The sequence below is a fragment of the Bombus vosnesenskii genome, unplaced genomic scaffold (genome assembly GCF_011952255.1).
Source record: "Bombus vosnesenskii isolate JDL3184/JDL3185 unplaced genomic scaffold, Bvos_JDL3184-5_v1.1 scf7180000013267, whole genome shotgun sequence".
NCBI classification, from domain to species: Eukaryota; Metazoa; Arthropoda; class Insecta; order Hymenoptera; family Apidae; genus Bombus; species Bombus vosnesenskii.
The window spans coordinates 3,113,282-3,129,781 of NW_022882927.1; the positions used below are offsets into that span (position 1 = coordinate 3,113,282).

The 16,500-nt window shown below is 35.4% G+C and overlaps 3 protein-coding genes and 1 long non-coding RNA gene across 4 annotated transcripts in view; 2 read left to right on the forward strand and 2 right to left on the reverse strand.

The window, feature by feature from the left end:
* LOC117230895 overlaps positions 1-2,560 on the reverse strand; it is a 70,030-nt gene extending 67,470 nt beyond the window's left edge. The window contains exon 1 of the mRNA XM_033488802.1: positions 2,253-2,560. Within this exon, the coding sequence (XP_033344693.1) occupies positions 2,253-2,376 (124 nt within the window). The 5' untranslated portion in view covers positions 2,377-2,560. The remainder of the gene's footprint in view (positions 1-2,252) is intronic.
* Positions 2,561-2,897: 337 nt separating this feature from the next.
* Positions 2,898-5,897, forward strand: LOC117230584 (cilia- and flagella-associated protein 206-like). Its single transcript, XM_033488176.1, has 13 exons — positions 2,898-3,164; positions 3,260-3,425; positions 3,497-3,677; positions 3,749-3,918; positions 3,994-4,207; positions 4,272-4,401; positions 4,483-4,590; positions 4,654-4,756; positions 4,840-4,907; positions 5,003-5,151; positions 5,223-5,321; positions 5,389-5,524; positions 5,585-5,897. The coding sequence occupies exons 1-13, from the start codon at positions 3,072-3,074 to the stop codon at positions 5,810-5,812; spliced, it is 1,845 nt and encodes a 614-aa protein (XP_033344067.1). The 5' UTR covers positions 2,898-3,071; the 3' UTR covers positions 5,813-5,897.
* A 12-nt stretch (positions 5,898-5,909) lies between these two features.
* LOC117230583 (upstream activation factor subunit spp27) lies at positions 5,910-10,042 on the reverse strand. The gene is made up of 5 exons (XM_033488175.1): positions 9,898-10,042; positions 8,495-8,585; positions 7,868-8,160; positions 7,538-7,791; positions 5,910-7,458 (listed from the first exon to the last, which is right to left on the reverse strand). The coding sequence occupies exons 1-5, from the start codon at positions 9,938-9,940 to the stop codon at positions 7,342-7,344; spliced, it is 798 nt and encodes a 265-aa protein (XP_033344066.1). The 5' UTR covers positions 9,941-10,042; the 3' UTR covers positions 5,910-7,341.
* Positions 10,043-10,197: 155 nt separating this feature from the next.
* On the forward strand, positions 10,198-11,553 carry LOC117230585. The gene is made up of 2 exons (XR_004492805.1): positions 10,198-11,210; positions 11,334-11,553. It is a non-coding gene; the product is annotated as an uncharacterized LOC117230585 (long non-coding RNA).
* The last annotated feature ends 4,947 nt before the right edge of the window (positions 11,554-16,500 follow it).

Here is a 16,500-nt window from a genome sequence, read left to right on the forward strand (position 1 = left end):
ACTTTGAGTGTAGCTGAAGCTCGTCTCGCCCAATGAATCATACGAACACACCGGACGTCCCAGACATCCGTCCACTGCCTACGAACTTTCTCTGTCTTTATTGACTTTTCATTCGAGTCAATGTTCCATGGTTATCATTTGCATCGATGTTCTACTATGCAGCAGTTATTCTATTCCAACATTCGATAAACAAGCCTCGTAATGCTATACTTATTGATGGTACTCGGTTAATTAGCCTACGTTAAAGAGCAATTATGAACGTAACTACGTAAAAGAGGGATGTGTATTGTTTAACGTTTCACGACGCATAAACAAAGTAATATGTACGTTCAATCTTCGTTAATCTCGTTTGATGCTGTAAACGTTCTGTAATAATAGTATACATGTACACTTTTAGATTGCTTTCAATTTTCACCAATACAATTATGACAGTCGTGTTTTACACGATTACAGTGTTTAATGAAATTTCGAAAAACTTTTTTATAAAACATACGGTATGAATGTAAAAGAATGAAAACAACAGGCTATAGATCGATAAACGTTTCACGAATGGACAGGATTACCGTGGAAAACCTACAGCGACTGATGAGCCGACCGACTATAGGCACACTTTCAAGGATTTTCTACGAGTACCTTCACGGACTAGTGAGCGTTCCGAGAAGGACGAGAAAATAACGAACACACGACGCAAGATCGTGCGCCGCCACGAATAATTAAACCGTTGTTAGTGCTACTGCTTTCTTCGCCTATCCGCAGCCTGTTTTCTGTACCGTTTGTGTTTAGGAAACGTAACGCGAAAAATATTGTTTTGCTAGGAAAACCAGGACAAGGTTTTTCGAGAGGGCTCGATGGATTCGTTAGCATACATTGTTTCACGGAAGCAACGAGCCTGTAACTCGCAGAAACAACCTTTTGCAACGAGTCAACCGTTTACTCTCTTATATATGGCCTCGACGCGACGGTGCATTTCATAGCGTTTGTTTTTTATCCTAATATAAATGCTTCCTCAAATCGGTCGGTTGTAATTGAAAGATTTAATCCACTTATGTTCGTTAACTATCGATAACAATGACCAAATCTTCCAGTCCAAATTTCGAGATTTCAAAGTCTCAAATATTGATTCCTTAGATTTCAAATCTGGAATCTAACGTTAGACTGATACGAATATTAATATTTATAATATTTCAACCCATGCTAGATAGCGAATCGAAGAAGAAAATTAGACGTCTCATATTGTGTTATAGAGAGGTATGTTATTATTCCAGAGGTATGTATATATTATATATTATTATATGCATCTTATCCTGATAAATAATTAAACCGAATATCCTATAAATTGTCGGTACGATCGCGAGTATTAACTGTTTAGGTGTATGGTTTGCTCGTAAATCTTCATCGATCCGTCTAACGTCACCCAGCTCATCCTTCTTCCAAAACACAACGAAGATTTTCTTCGCCTGTTTTTTTGGCCGTTATAACTTTGTACGTTTCTTTGTTGCTAATGTCAATTATTATAATATATAATACGATAATACGTTAAGTTGGTTGCATTTTATCGGGGGAATATCGAATAATAAGGATACGCGTTCGCATTAATGTATGCGTTAAAATACACTATATTCACATTAGTAAGGTTTGCATTGTTTGGCCACTCGAAAGCTACCACCCTGCGCGCTTTACAATATGCGCATACGTTAAATATACACAAGCCTCTCCATCAACTTTATTTAAAAAATAAACGTCAACTTCGACTAAATCAAACATTCGACGATCGAAACAATTCTCGACCTACCTTTCGTATTTTACTTCGATAGCTTTTGTCTCAACGATACGAACTAGAAGAAGCATTTGTCTGATCCACAATGAAACGTGTATATCGAAGCGGTGTAAATTCGATACATATAGGTATGTCTATGTATAGGCATAAACGTGCATATATGACAATCAATCGAAGTAAACGGTACGCGACTGTCACATAAAAATATTACAAACACATATCATGTACGATTTGCATGCTTAATTACAATTCAGATACAAATGTTTACAAGATTTAGTGAATAGCTGCAGGCAAGAACGTGATAACTTTTTAGCTCTCAAAGACGTAAAGTAATCCAAACAAACAAAGCTAGAGGGAGGTTGGAATAATCGCGCCATTGAAAACTACAAGACACACGACGGTTACTCCGACTGACTGTCTGTTTTGTTTTTGTTTTTTTTTTTTTTACAAAGGTGAGAGAATTTCAACGACTTACCATGGCTCTCGGTGTATACATCAGGTAGAATCGCGAGTAGTACCAAAACCAGCACTAATTTGCACTGCACCGTCGCACCACTGACGGTACATAGCGAATTCAAGCACCAGATATCACTCAACATGTTTCTTGGGCAGCGAATCACAATGCACAATGCTTACGCGAACGTCATGACAACCGGTAATCACGTTTTTGCGTTCCGTGCTCTATCTGCTTTCGTGACGCACACACCACACCGTACTGGCCACCCAACCCGACTGCTCCGTCGGTTTGGACTGTTGCGACACCTCTGACGGAGCTTCGGCCCCCACCTCGTCCGTTTATCGAGCCATCGAAGTTTACGAACGTCTACGAACTTTATCGAACTCGAAGCGCGCCGATTACAGCCGCATTTAAATCGTGTATTACTTTCAGTATGTTTTTCATTGTATTTTTCTCTCCTTTTCCGCTTTAATAATTATTATTCACGAGTTCTTTCTGTTGACCTCTGCAAATATGAATTGCTAATCAATTAACGGCAGAAATACGCAAGAACTAATAAACTATTATAAATCACAAAAATATAATAAAAGTCGTTTTATCTTCAGTTCAATGATTAAGGTGGAAAAGCTGAAAAAAAAATTCAGTTCTTCGATATGAAATTTCTAAGAAAAGAAAGACATTTCTTTTTATAGATAAAATAATAATCGTGCACTAAGCTTTGAATGTAAAAGGTCGTGTTTGGGATATCGATCAAACTTTAGAAAGCAAACCAATACAGTCGGTCGACGACAACTTAAAATATTAATTCATAAGATCAGTTGTATTTAGATTTTAATCATGGAAAATTTGCGAAGGGAATTAATAAGTAGTATAATGATCGCGTGTCAAGAACGCGAGGTAGACGTGACTGAAGATTTTATTTCCTTTTTGGTATGTATCTTTTATGCGAGAAATTTCAATATTAAGTTAACCTAAATAATTATTAATTTGACACAAGACATGGCTTTTTTCCTACATGTTTACAGCTCACTTTGTTTCAATTAAATCCTATATATGAAATTAAGGTAGACGACGAAGAAAATAATGAAAAAATTATTCAAGCGATAGTTGAAAAAATATGCGATCAAGAAAGACCAAGTTTAACGATATTAAAAAGTCAATTATATTTTGCGAAGCACTATCACGATAGAGGTGAAAATAAACTTTGAGAATGCCAAATGATCAATATAGGACAGTGAAATATGTATGTTTAATTTGTATAGACGAGACTGTTAAGCGCCATAGGTTGCGATTACATCAAAAAACTGGACCATTAGTGGCGGAAATTTGTCAGACAGAGAAACTTGCGAATAAACAGGAGTCAGAAAAGTTGTACCATAAGATGTTGGTGGTTATTACTTTCTTAAGTGGTCTGGGAAATCCTACTGTATCTTCTGTGCTCAAGTAAGAATATTAAAACACGTTCTCGTGATACTGGTTATTATTAATTGGAGGTAAAAAGTTTACTTTCTTAGGGAAGTATCGGTGGCACTGCAAAGCGTTTTTCAACCTTCGGAATTAGAACAATATGTAAAGATGTCTAAACGTGAGAAGGAAGAACAGCTAATGGAATTAATGTGCATAGTTGCAGGAATACGTTTATTTAATAGAGATAACCAACGCGGAGGCGAAGGCATCGACGATTGTGAGTCCTTGGCGACTAATAGAAAGATTGTTACATTATGGAGAAACAGATCATTAATGTAAAATATCTGTTTAGTGCCAGCTATTTTGCAAAAAGCTACTAAAAAAACGCGCGACTGTATCATGGAATTTTTGGAACGTCTAATGACAAAAATATATAAATTTACTGCAGCCATCGAAAAAATATGTCTCATTAGAAAATTAATACCACTTGGCGTTTATACAATTGAGAATGTAAACTGGGCAGCCGAAATGTTAACTGCATGTCGGCAACAAGAAATTTACGTCAGGTGTGTCGTTCAACATTTGTTAATATTAATCTGATCATTTCGAAAGCTAACCTGTTTGTTATAGGAAACTGTTAAGCGATGTAGAGCGAAGCGAAAAAGAGATACAAAATTATATGGAACGTCTTCAAGGACGTCTGTTTAAGCTTCACGATACCGTGAGATATAGGACTGCTATTCCTACTGTTCAAGTATATGTAAGAAATTATATCATACTATACGTCTTTTGCATGATTTTTCATTTTAGAAACATTACTTCTTATCCCTGAATTTTTCAGCCACAATTTATCGACTTAGCAGATATATGGATGGGACTTCAAGATGAGGTGATTATATTAAGTGGCATAAATAACTTTTTCTGGGAACTTCAAACTCTGAGTGCAAAGGTAATTGTTTTATATATATAATTATATATGTATATGAGCTGCAACGAACCAAACATTCAATAGACCGTGAATGCATACAACGAGCCGCTATTGACCGATATGCTGTCTAACGAAGAAGTCCTCACAGATGCTGAAAGACTAGAGCAATCAATGGGTGAACCAATAAGTAATAAGATGAATTGCAAATTAACATTGTAACATTGGTTAGACATAGAAAGCTACAAATTAAATTATAAATTACTTTTTCAGGGGAATGCGGCGAGTGCACTATTTATCATCCTAATGAAACTAAGGATTTTGAAAATATAAATTTAGAGGTAAAATTATGCGTATGATATACTATGTAAACTAGATATGCTAAATGACAGATTGTAGAAAACAACATTTCCTAGGTTAATAAATTCATCATCAGTTTCTAGGATTTTGCGCGTGGAAGTTCGTTAGTGAACACGGAGCATTGATCCCGGGAAATCCGAATAACGGTATTGTTAAATGGAGAGGAAAATATTACGTATTTTGCTCGATTTTAGCAGCCCAACAATTCGGACAAGATCCTGATAGGTATCTTCATCAAAGTATAGAAACATAAGTGTATCGAAATAAATAAATGGATAAATAATAAGTTTTCACAGGTACATTTATGAGGCTCTTGATTACATACGCAATCACGTTGAATATGTGTATTTGTTTCAAGTACACGATGATGTTCGAGCTCTACAAACACAAGAAGTGTTAGTATTTAAAATATTTAAAAAGAAACACATTGAAATTATTAAAACATAAATATTAATTAACAAGGTTGTCGGAAGAAGGACCTCAATTAAAAACTTGTCAACATCAAATGGTTCAAACAGATTTGCATATACTTCCACCTTCCATTGACAAAAATTATTCTTCGAATCTTTGGGAACTAAGAAACAGAGCATTGCACTTAGTAAGTACTGTTAATAAACAGTATAAAGGAGAGAGGAAGATTTCATTCTCTTCTTTCTAGGCAACTATAAGCCGATGCACAACACGCAGTACGCAAACATATAAATCCAACTTCCGATACGGTATTTACGTACAAGCAGCTCCGCCCCGAAATAAAGAAGTTCAAACGAGGAGAGATAATTATATGAACACAAAGAAACTCTTAACTTATATCTTTGGCTTGCGGGGGAGGCGCGATGATAATCAACATGTACTATCTTTCTTAGAAGACGAACTCGAACATTTATAGATATGTATTCAATTTTACATTAGTTTAAAGGACGAATTGGATAGGATTGTTCGAGGACATCTACGATAGAATGAAGCTACAAAGGGCACTCTAAAAAAAAATGAAAGCAATATCTTTTAATGATGTTTTCAAATACATTCACGAAATATCAGGGCATAACCTGTACTTTTCTTCATTTAAAAAACAAACTGATATTATAACTTGTTATTCTGTGTACACGTTCATCTTTATCTTCACTGTAGTGTTTTCATTATCAATTGTTTGCAATGATTTCATTGTGGCTTCCATTAATTTAGGCCAGCATTCATTAATTTATATTCAAAATACACAAATTTTTCCATACAACGAGGTGTAAATATCCACACTAGGGGATTAATTCTATACCTCGCTTCATCAACCTATCTTATTCCTACAATTCAACATTGCATAATGCTGCACATACTGTGACTTTTAATATGCATGCATTGTACCTTCACTGAATACATTATTTTACCATTAAATCTTAAGAGTTAGGTCAATTCTTTACACAAAGAAACCTATATTACGACAATAATTATTAATTACATGATAATACAATTAAATTTCGCTTAGTAATAATTTTAGTGTATAATATAACAATTATACAGAAGATGTATACAGGATGTTGATTTTTCGTATTATCTTTCTCTTAATTTTTTCCACACTTTTTTTTTGCCTTACCACATATCATTACTCCTCTCTCTCTCTCTCTTTGTTGACAAAACTGTTTATCTCTCTGTTACATCCATTGCAGAAAAGTAATCAACGTTAAAAATAAAAAGATGAAAATATTGTGTGATACTCGGGCGGAAATTTTCGATTAAAAGAAAATCCAAATAAATATAAACGCAATAATTGCTATAGTAATCCCTTGTATTTAATTTTCTTCAGATATTGACTGTCACGTAATAAAATAAAAAAGAATTTATTGTTAAAAGAATCTATAGTAGTTCTCGCCACTTCATTTTTACTGCCACAACGGCACACCGTATTTTCATACTCGATGAAAGGGACTGTTTACAAGAACCACCATGTAAACGATAGAACATTAACTCTGAATACATTGACTTAAAACCAGCTTATTGACTATCGGCCATTTTAATGTTTTCCACATTTCGAAATCATCCGCACGTCCATGGTACTGACCCTTTCTTTTTATACTCTTTTGTCATTGATCAAATCTACTTGGATTCCTACCTGTGGGTCATCATTTGCATACACATTTTGGGCAGCTTTTAACAATGTTAACGAGCCACATCTTTAATAATGCCCATAAATAAGGATGCTACATTGCGAACATTCAATAAGACAAAGCAGCTACCATGGACAACAGAATTCATCGGAATGATGTAAACATGGCTAAAGTCTTAAGTCGCAAGAAATATGTGTGTGTTTGTATGTATGTATATTTATGTATGTATCGTGTGAGAAAGATGGAGAGATGCACTTTGCATCCTGGAATACGTTATACAATGTTTATAACCTGTCAGATTTCGTGGTTCAAGGATGATTTAATCTACAAAGTGATTTTTGAGGTACTTCATCATACCAAAAGTTCTAAAACGTTTTACTCCAATTACTTTCAATAATTCGTCATCGCAAATTGCGTATTGCTTATTCTTAGGATCCTATAAAATAAGAAAATGTATTAGAATATTGGAAACAAAGTATGTCATAAAAAAAGACCATACAAGAAGTAACACTTACATAAAGATTTCTTTCTTTGATAATACTCCAGATCTTCTTTACGACTTCGTGTCGAGCCATTTGTTCAGCACCAACAACTGCAGAAAGCTCAGGCGATAGTGTGATAGCACGAGTATAACCACCCTTACCTCCAACCCCTTTACCACCACCACCACCTTTCTTCGCTCCTCCACCTTGGGCTTTCTTAACCTTACCCCAATCTTCATCACTATCACTATCACTACCCTTCTTCTTTCCTTTCTTGCCAGGTTTATCTAACAAAAATATACCAAGTTATAACTATAGAACAATGAACATGTACATATGCAAAATTTTTTGTGATCTACCTACTTTTTTTAGGGGTAGCTTTTGGTTTTTTTGGATTATATTCCTCATCGCTGGCATCATCATCGCTTGCACTCTCTTCATCATCAGAAGATCCTTTTTTACGCTTATTCATTGCTTTCTTTGCAGGACTTCTTTTGGCTGGTTTCTTCTCCTCTTCCTCCTCCTCTTCCTCTGAACCTTCTTCTTCTTCCTCCTCTCCATCTTCGGACTCTTCACTAGCAGTCTTCTTCTTTTTCTTTGCTCCATCTTGTTTTTCTTGCAAACACTCCATAACTAAAGTATCTACTTCCTTTTTCCTATACATAAAGTTGTTACACAATCCACATTAAACATAAAATAAAACTTGCTAATAAAAATATATTTAGTTTCAAAGAAAATGTTGAAGGAGGAACGAGGTAAAAACTTAAGAAAACAGTTTCACACAGAGATCCTTCTTTTCATTTAGGATACACATAAACTCACACTTGAATTATTTTAATTGCAAGAGTGCCTGTGGTATCCAAACAATATATGTATATATTTATGAATTTTAATAAATATCTTTGAAAATTTGATTCCTTTGTTATAAATGCGACTATAATAGACATATTTATGCTAAATATTGACGATACATTTTAAATGAATTCTTACCTTTCAGTGAGGTCTATGTCAAGTTTTCCTTCAATCTGTAGCCTAACTTTTTTAGCAGACATGGTGGTAAGATCCGCATCCTTAAGGATAGCTAAACATAAAAATGCAAACATTGCATTGTATGTAGAAAATTGTTTCGATAACTCAAATATTCAAAATTTGATAAAAGATAGGCAAATTTATTTATGCAGACTTTACTTTCAATCTACTTTTTATATTCTGTACATTATTCATGAACAGTTAAGTATATGAAATTTTATGAAATATAACAAACAATAATTTTATTAATAAAAGATCAATTATCGTAATACTATTAAATTATTTAAATAACCTAAAAATTTTTAATGTGGCATATTTCATGAAAGTTTGGGTAACGTATTGTAGTTTCCCGCGTCAGAGAGCTAGTAAATATTGAACGAAAATGGCAACCATTCATTGTGCCGGTTGCTGATTCTCTATATCATAGAGAAAAAAATTTCTGAAAGTTAACTTTATCACGAAAATGTAATAAATCGGTTGTATTTCTAAAACTGCTTTCTTTACATCGGCTGATCGATCGTAGAATACATTGGACCTTGGAATAATGGAAAATAGCTAAAAGGTTCGAGCGTATCGGTGGCGTGATTCACAATTCCGGCGGAAATTTATTAGCAAAAATTTAAGGCGATAAACAGCTAAAGTAAAAGAGATTCAAAATAAAAAAAGAAGACATTAACAAATATCGATGGACATTGTGTCCATTTTGAGGCGGCGGGAAAAGGTAAAAGCTATCGAGTAAATATGACAACGAAATACGTTGTAACAGCAACTATAACAAGCGAGTAAAATTCGAGGAACGTGGCTATATTTGGCCTGGTAAAATAAAAAATAAAAGCAGGATCCGTTGAAATATTCTAGAAAATGAGGGCACGGTCCATGCTGAGATCGCTTTTCACGGTGCAAAAGACGTTGAGACAAGAGAAAGAGCGAGATATGAAGCATGCGATGGCTTCAGGCGCGCGCCACCACAGTCAGACGCGTCATACAGTATACTATAGGATAGAATAGGGAAAGCTATCATTTTCTAGAAAACCAAGGAAGAATCCAAATTTTCCCAAGACATCGAAAAATTTTATAAAAATCTTAATAGTAGATTACACGAAACGGTTCGGAGATGCAATATTCTAATAAAGCTGTACGTAAGTGGAAATACGATGAATCGTGGTTGTAATGGCCGGCGTGGGGCACGCCACTTCGTCACATCGTGCGCGCTAAAGTCGTCACGTCGCAAGAGCAAAGAGCCCGATTTTCTACATATTCCTAGTCGCAAACGTACCAATAACTTGCACCACGAATGATTACTAACTTAGTTTTATCATATTTGTAGATCAGAGTATGGTAAATCAAAGGATATTGCCACTTACCGGTGATTTCTTTACGAAGCTCTTCGTTCGAAATATCAGCCATGGTAAACCTTCTCGCTGTGCGTACTGCTGCCAACTGAACCTATGCCGGCTGCGGACTCCCGTAGCGTCCGTTGGTACAGTCACCCTATACAGTGAGTCGAAAATTCGTTACCTTTGCAAAGCTTCAAAAACAGATATCTCGGCAGGGATACGTTAAAAACGAATACTATATACACCAAATCGTGTTAGTTTTTTGCGAGCTACAAGTTTCTCATGACGCCCCACTCGTAATTTTGCGATCGAATGATCCTATTTTGACATTCCGCCAATACGTTTGTAAAAACATTTTGGTTGTAACTGTACTTCAAGCGACCGCTCGTGGCTGCCGGTGGCGTCTACAGTACAGTCGACTCGTATACCTAGTACTATTTCACTTCCAGAAAATATATTCTCAATAACCTATAACAGTGCTACCTGACATTTTGGGAAGATATTATGTATATCAAACTGGGTCAATTTTTTTCTCTTCATAATTTCTTATAACGCCCAATGGCTAATAATGTATATAATTTAATAGACCGAAATATGATTTTTCTCAATCGCTGGGACTGTTTTATCGAAATGGACTGTACAAAGCGACCACTTCGAGATTCATAGCGTCAGGCATATAGTCGCATCATATGACAATCAGTATATATTCTACCGATATGTCATAAAAACTAGTAGTTCAATGAATATCAGTTGCGATTCCAGTTTCATTAAGCTAAACTAAATATGAACAATGGCTGTTGTAAATGGAAATTTATTTTTTTTTTTTTGCATATTTCGTATCATCTATATCGTGAACTTCATTATCTTTATCTATAACAATACTAACATTTTGTTTACGAAACAAGAAATTTTATATATTGATATATTTAACGATATGAAGTGATCTGTACTATATTACATATATAATAAGTTTATATAACAAATGTGTATTTATCATCTCTAAAAATTGATACATTCACGTGTAATTGCATCCAATCAGTGCGATATTTTAATAGGCCGCGACTGTCGAAGCGACCACTCGGTTTCTTCCTCGCTTTAGTGGTACAGTAACTACCAATACGTTCGAAAGGATGCATGGAATAAATGATCTTGGAAAATTCATAACTTTAAAACCGTTGATCCTAGAAGGACGTTGTATTTACAAAATCGTATCAGTTTTTTACGAGGAAAATATTTCTTAGGAAGCGCCTTGCTCGATTTTATCATCTAACACATGTACCTAGAGTTTATGGCAGCTATGACGTAAATACTTTTGAAGGCGACTATACCCTATCTGGCAGGTTTGTTGAAAGACGAATTTCTCGATAAAATTCCATATAAATTTGTTTCAGAAACATCATCAAAATAAATTGAATTTTTTTTTTAAACGTTCTATGCGTTTAAGTTCTTTTATTTTAGCCTAGATTATATATTTACTGATGACACGTCGAAACTTAATGCCGCCACGGGTGTTTGAACGCTTTAAAATGGCGGTTTCATTTTTCGCGGAATCATTTCGAGAATACGATTTATCATTATTCACTGATTTAATTGTTCTATGGTAATGAATCATTTCGTTCTGCTGTGCAACCTTATAATAAATTTCTGATCATATTTTCCATAACAACTTTAACTATTTGTACAGGAATTGATAAAATTGTGAACTTTCGCCAAAAATATATTGTTTTCCCTCCTAATCTCTGTCATTTCCGGTACAACAACAATATTGTTTTTATTATGAGAAATTTTTCGTTTGTTACTTATAAATGCTCATCAAATATTTAATGATGTATTATAAAAATGAGTTTTGATAAACAAACAAATATCTTGTCGTCAGTTTGTTTTACATGCAACTCAGGTTACGATTGCAGAATTGTCTCGAAAATATTGATATTTTCAAGCTACAGATAAGTTTGCTTCGCCATCTAGCGTTGTATTATGCACTTCAGTCCTATTAGCAGATAAAGATACTGTAGACTCTAGTGAGAAGTAGCGGGAAAATTGAACGTAAGTTGCGTATACTTTTCCATGTACACAAAATATATTTTAATATTTTTTATCGTATCAATTCTATAAATAACGATCTGATATAGCACTGTTGGATATTTGAGATTTAGAATATATACAATTCTTTATAGCTCTTCGTACCCAATCTTCTGAAATATCGACTGCGCAAAAAATCAAAAACAAATGCCAGGTCTATGTTAAATGTTCTAGAGCGATGTGTTTAGAAATTTATATTCACTTTAACCACCGAAGTTAGTAATGTTAGATGTAAGAAGATTTTCTTTTATATTTGGATATAAATATACATGTTGCTAGACCACAAACGAGATATAGGATGGGTTCGTTATCCCATACATGCCGTTGGCATGACATACAATGCTTTTTTGTGTGCCACGTGTTAAAGGTTACCTGTTCTCTTTACCATTTTCACATCACGTGCAACCTTATCGACGTTAGTATAATATAGGTTTGGATATGTTCATTTTATTTTCTTCCATCTCTCCTTTTTCCTGTCATTATATCCTCTCTTATTTTTTCCTTTCCCTTTCATTTCTTTTCTCTTCTTTTCTCTCATATCACTTAATGCTTTTCCAAAGAATCGTTCGTTTATGTGTATGTCGGAGATGAAAGGACACCGGAGTCTCCCCTCTGGAACTTCGGGAAAATCCATAAAATTGTAATTAAAGTTTACAGCTGTAATTAAACAATGATGTGTGTCACAGTGATGGAAAGTCACTCTCGCTGGTGTACGAGCTCTTGGACTAGTTAACTAACGTCTTGCTATCTCCACGCTAAGTATCAATTCCAACTTAGACTTCGACGAAGGAATAAGCCTACTAACCCGTTGATCGCGGATTCGTTGTTGGACCTAGGATCATTGTCATTAGCTTCTCGAGTGTCTGATTACCGCGGTTACTTGTCAAATTCTGTAGTAGTCGTATTTGCACTAGTCAATGTCTTCTCCATTGCATAGCAACCAAGTGTAGCGCAAATGAGGATTCGTTTCACGCCCCTAACCCTGATCATAATGAGAACTCGATATGTATATATCAGCTTTTTAAAGCAAAAAGTAAAACGATCAAAATTCTTTATACATATATGGTCTGAAAATGTCATACTTCGTTGATTAAAGAAATATTGCAGCAATATTTCAATTTCTTGCGCTGGTTTCAATTGAAAATATTCCAAACTGCCTCAACCAATCAGTTGATTGGTCAGTTAGATTATATTTATTATAAGTGTGGAATCTACACGTATCATTCTGTTTGATGTGCCTGATTTTCACCACGCAGTAATTCTTCACTCTTTATAAACTACCAGGTTTACTCAACTAATACATCTTTAATTAATCGTTTGTTAGATCGTGTCATATCGAAATTGAAAATTTCTTGTACTCGATTCGTTTGTATTCCATTAATCTCTGTCAACATCTCTTCACCGGGTTCTCAACCGTCAATCATTCGTCTACTTCATTTATACCTTACGCAACAGCGTAAATATCTTCTGTACAAAGTTGTTGGAAATATATATATTATAACCTGTTAACCGCAGTGTTATACTCACTGAACCACCCCTATTATCCTAATCGAAATAGAGGATCGATCTATTCGTGGCGTCGATTATTCTAATCGTAACTGGAATTTACGACTCCCGCGAACGGTCGAAACATATTGCCTTATTTTAATATAATTGATAGTTTATTTAGTACAGATCATTGATTGATTGCGAGGATCATTTTATTTATGGTGACACGCCTTTCCTTTCATAATCTTTTCTCTTTTATCTTTGCATTATACGTATGTAGTAACGTATGAATTCTTAGAGTAAGGACAAGGGTTATATATAGGGTTTAGTGTAGCTTAATAAGCGATACTCAATAACAACAGGACCGACTACAATATCGTCGTACGTCGACTCACACTCTGTGACCTCTCCACTCACACTCTGTGACCTCTCCACTCACACTCCGCTTCTCAACTAACTTTCTGGCCGTTGTAGCATCTCTTTCGTCTTTTGCTAGGCCCACCGCGCACGTGTTCCGCAGACGCTCGTAGCCAGGGTCAGGTAGGTCTTTTCTAACGAAACTATGCACTTGAAAAGACCGAGGACACATTAATAGACCCGACAGCGCCTCGGCTCTCGCAACATTGTCCATGGTTAACCTGATGTTTCTTAGGCCCTTTTTCCCGATACTACACGTATATTCTCTCAACTTTTCCTCATTTCGTCTCCTTTACCCTTCCTTTTTTCTTTATTTCTTTTAACGCTTTTCCTTCTTTTCTCTTTCATTATTACAATTTAATTATAATTTTTTGACTAATAATATTATTTTACATAGAAATTACCATCTATGTGCTTTGTATCTCTTAATCAATTTTATGTGTTAAATATTAAATTAGATGATGATATATACGTCAAATTTCTAAACATAGGTCTACGTTTGTATTGCTTTTGTTTTTGTAAACGTAGGTTTTGAGAACATATCCTGCAACACGCGGTGTTGTCCTATGAATGACTGTGTGAATCTGACAAACCTATACTTACATATATCACGCACCGCTTACAAACAAAGCCCCCCCACTCCTCGCCGAATCGAACTTCGTGGGACAAACCGCGGCGTGAGGTGTCAGTTTAGTGTCGGAATTCCTTTAAAATTTGTCCTTCGTCTAAAATTAGATTTAAAAATATTAAAGTTTCATTAATTTCATAATATTGCAGTTTGTATTAGTATAGTACAATATTTGAACTAGCTTTCTCTTCGTATATGGATATTAGGTTTATTTTTGTTTTAAGAATTAGCGTTACGACTTTCCACCGCGATTGCTTTAATTAGTTTTCTAGTTAGAGTCGCATCGATGAACGATCGCGTTCTTAAAAATAGTGTTGTGCTTATATTATGCCCAATCTTCTTCCACTGGACTGTGGAAACATGTTCCTGCTCCTGGATCATCAGATACAGTTGTGAAACTGTAGCCTCTTATATGGCTACGCTGAACTGTTATTAGTGTTGCGAACATTTAAATCTGAGTGCAATTCACACAAATATGATCGTCGTGGATCGTGGATAGGGCGAGTCTCCACTCGCAGCTACCTCCACGCGGTGAGACTCGAGTAATCGGCATTATTTCATATATAATTACTAATCGCATTACTGTACGTGATACAATCATTAATTATATAACAAATAATACGAGCTGATTGGCTGCGATCGCGATTGTATTATGTGATTAGAAAGTTTATCGAATAGTTTCATTGATCTCTGCATAAATATAGATTTTTATTTCATAATCCTTTGAACAAAGTATCACGCTCAAAAATTTAAAAGGTTTCTTGAAGTTCAATCTACAGTACATTGTATATGTATTAAATTCTATATTTAAGTCTGTGTTAGGATGAACAAATATTGTAGAGATTTTATTGATATCATCACATATATATTAGTAAGATTTAATTTTAATCCATGATTAATATTGTAATTCTTCTGTATGAAACACTAAAATGTTCATTCGATGTTTTCCTGCCTTTATAATAAATCAATTCTGGGATAAAGTGATGATCGGTATAGTAGAGAAGCGCGCCGATCGGTCAAGTATATAACAGGTAAACCAGTCTTATCCTATGCTGAATCGGTAATGTTGGAAATCACGCTAAAATGGTATGGAGACTGTGGAGCCCCCAATACGTGGGATAAAAATGCAGAAACCTGCAAACGCATAGTTGTCCACTCGACGAAGGATGAATAGATGTCGCTCGAATGCGGACAATTCATTTTCTATGAATTTTACGTTTTAGAATGTCGTGTGGTGGGACGGAACTTATAGTTGCATTATTATTGCTATTTGGTTGTACCATGACCTCCTTTTACATGGCGCATATGCAGTTATACTAACCGCCTATGAAAACATCGCCTCGAAAACCAAATGATAATGATTTAATTTCGGATGATTGGTTATAAATTTATAGCGACAGTGATATTTCAAACATTTTCACCGTTCACAAGGATATCATATCGATATATCCTTTCTTTACAGATTGCAGAAATTGCAAAGATAGTGGCCAAAACGCTCGAAGAATTCGATTTTATCTAAGAAAGCGACATCACTCTTTTATATCGTATTTTTTCCAAATGCCTGCAATTACTTGAGTTTACGGTAGTGGGAATCGGTATTGTTTCTCTTGCGAATGCAAACGGACGGGCGTATCGCTGTTCTGTAACACTCGATACGCGTCTCAAATGGCGTCGCGTAGGACACAGGCACAAGGGGAGCGGGAATTTTCGTCTTAACAATGTGTAGGTACATGAATTTGACGCGCGCAGCGCACATACGACAGCGTGCATGAATCGAACGGACATTGGAATGATTTCTCGCGCCACGTGTGTACGACGAATACGACGATACGTGATTGGTGTGTGTGCTCTCTCCACGTGGTTGTGCGTACCACGCACACGTATATACACGGAGACACGACAGAGGCGCCGAAGACGCGTGCACACACCAATATGTATGCTTAAATGTAGGCGTGTGTCTCTCCTACCCTCCGCATTATATACGAACGTCGTCTAGCGGCTCGTCACGTGTACGT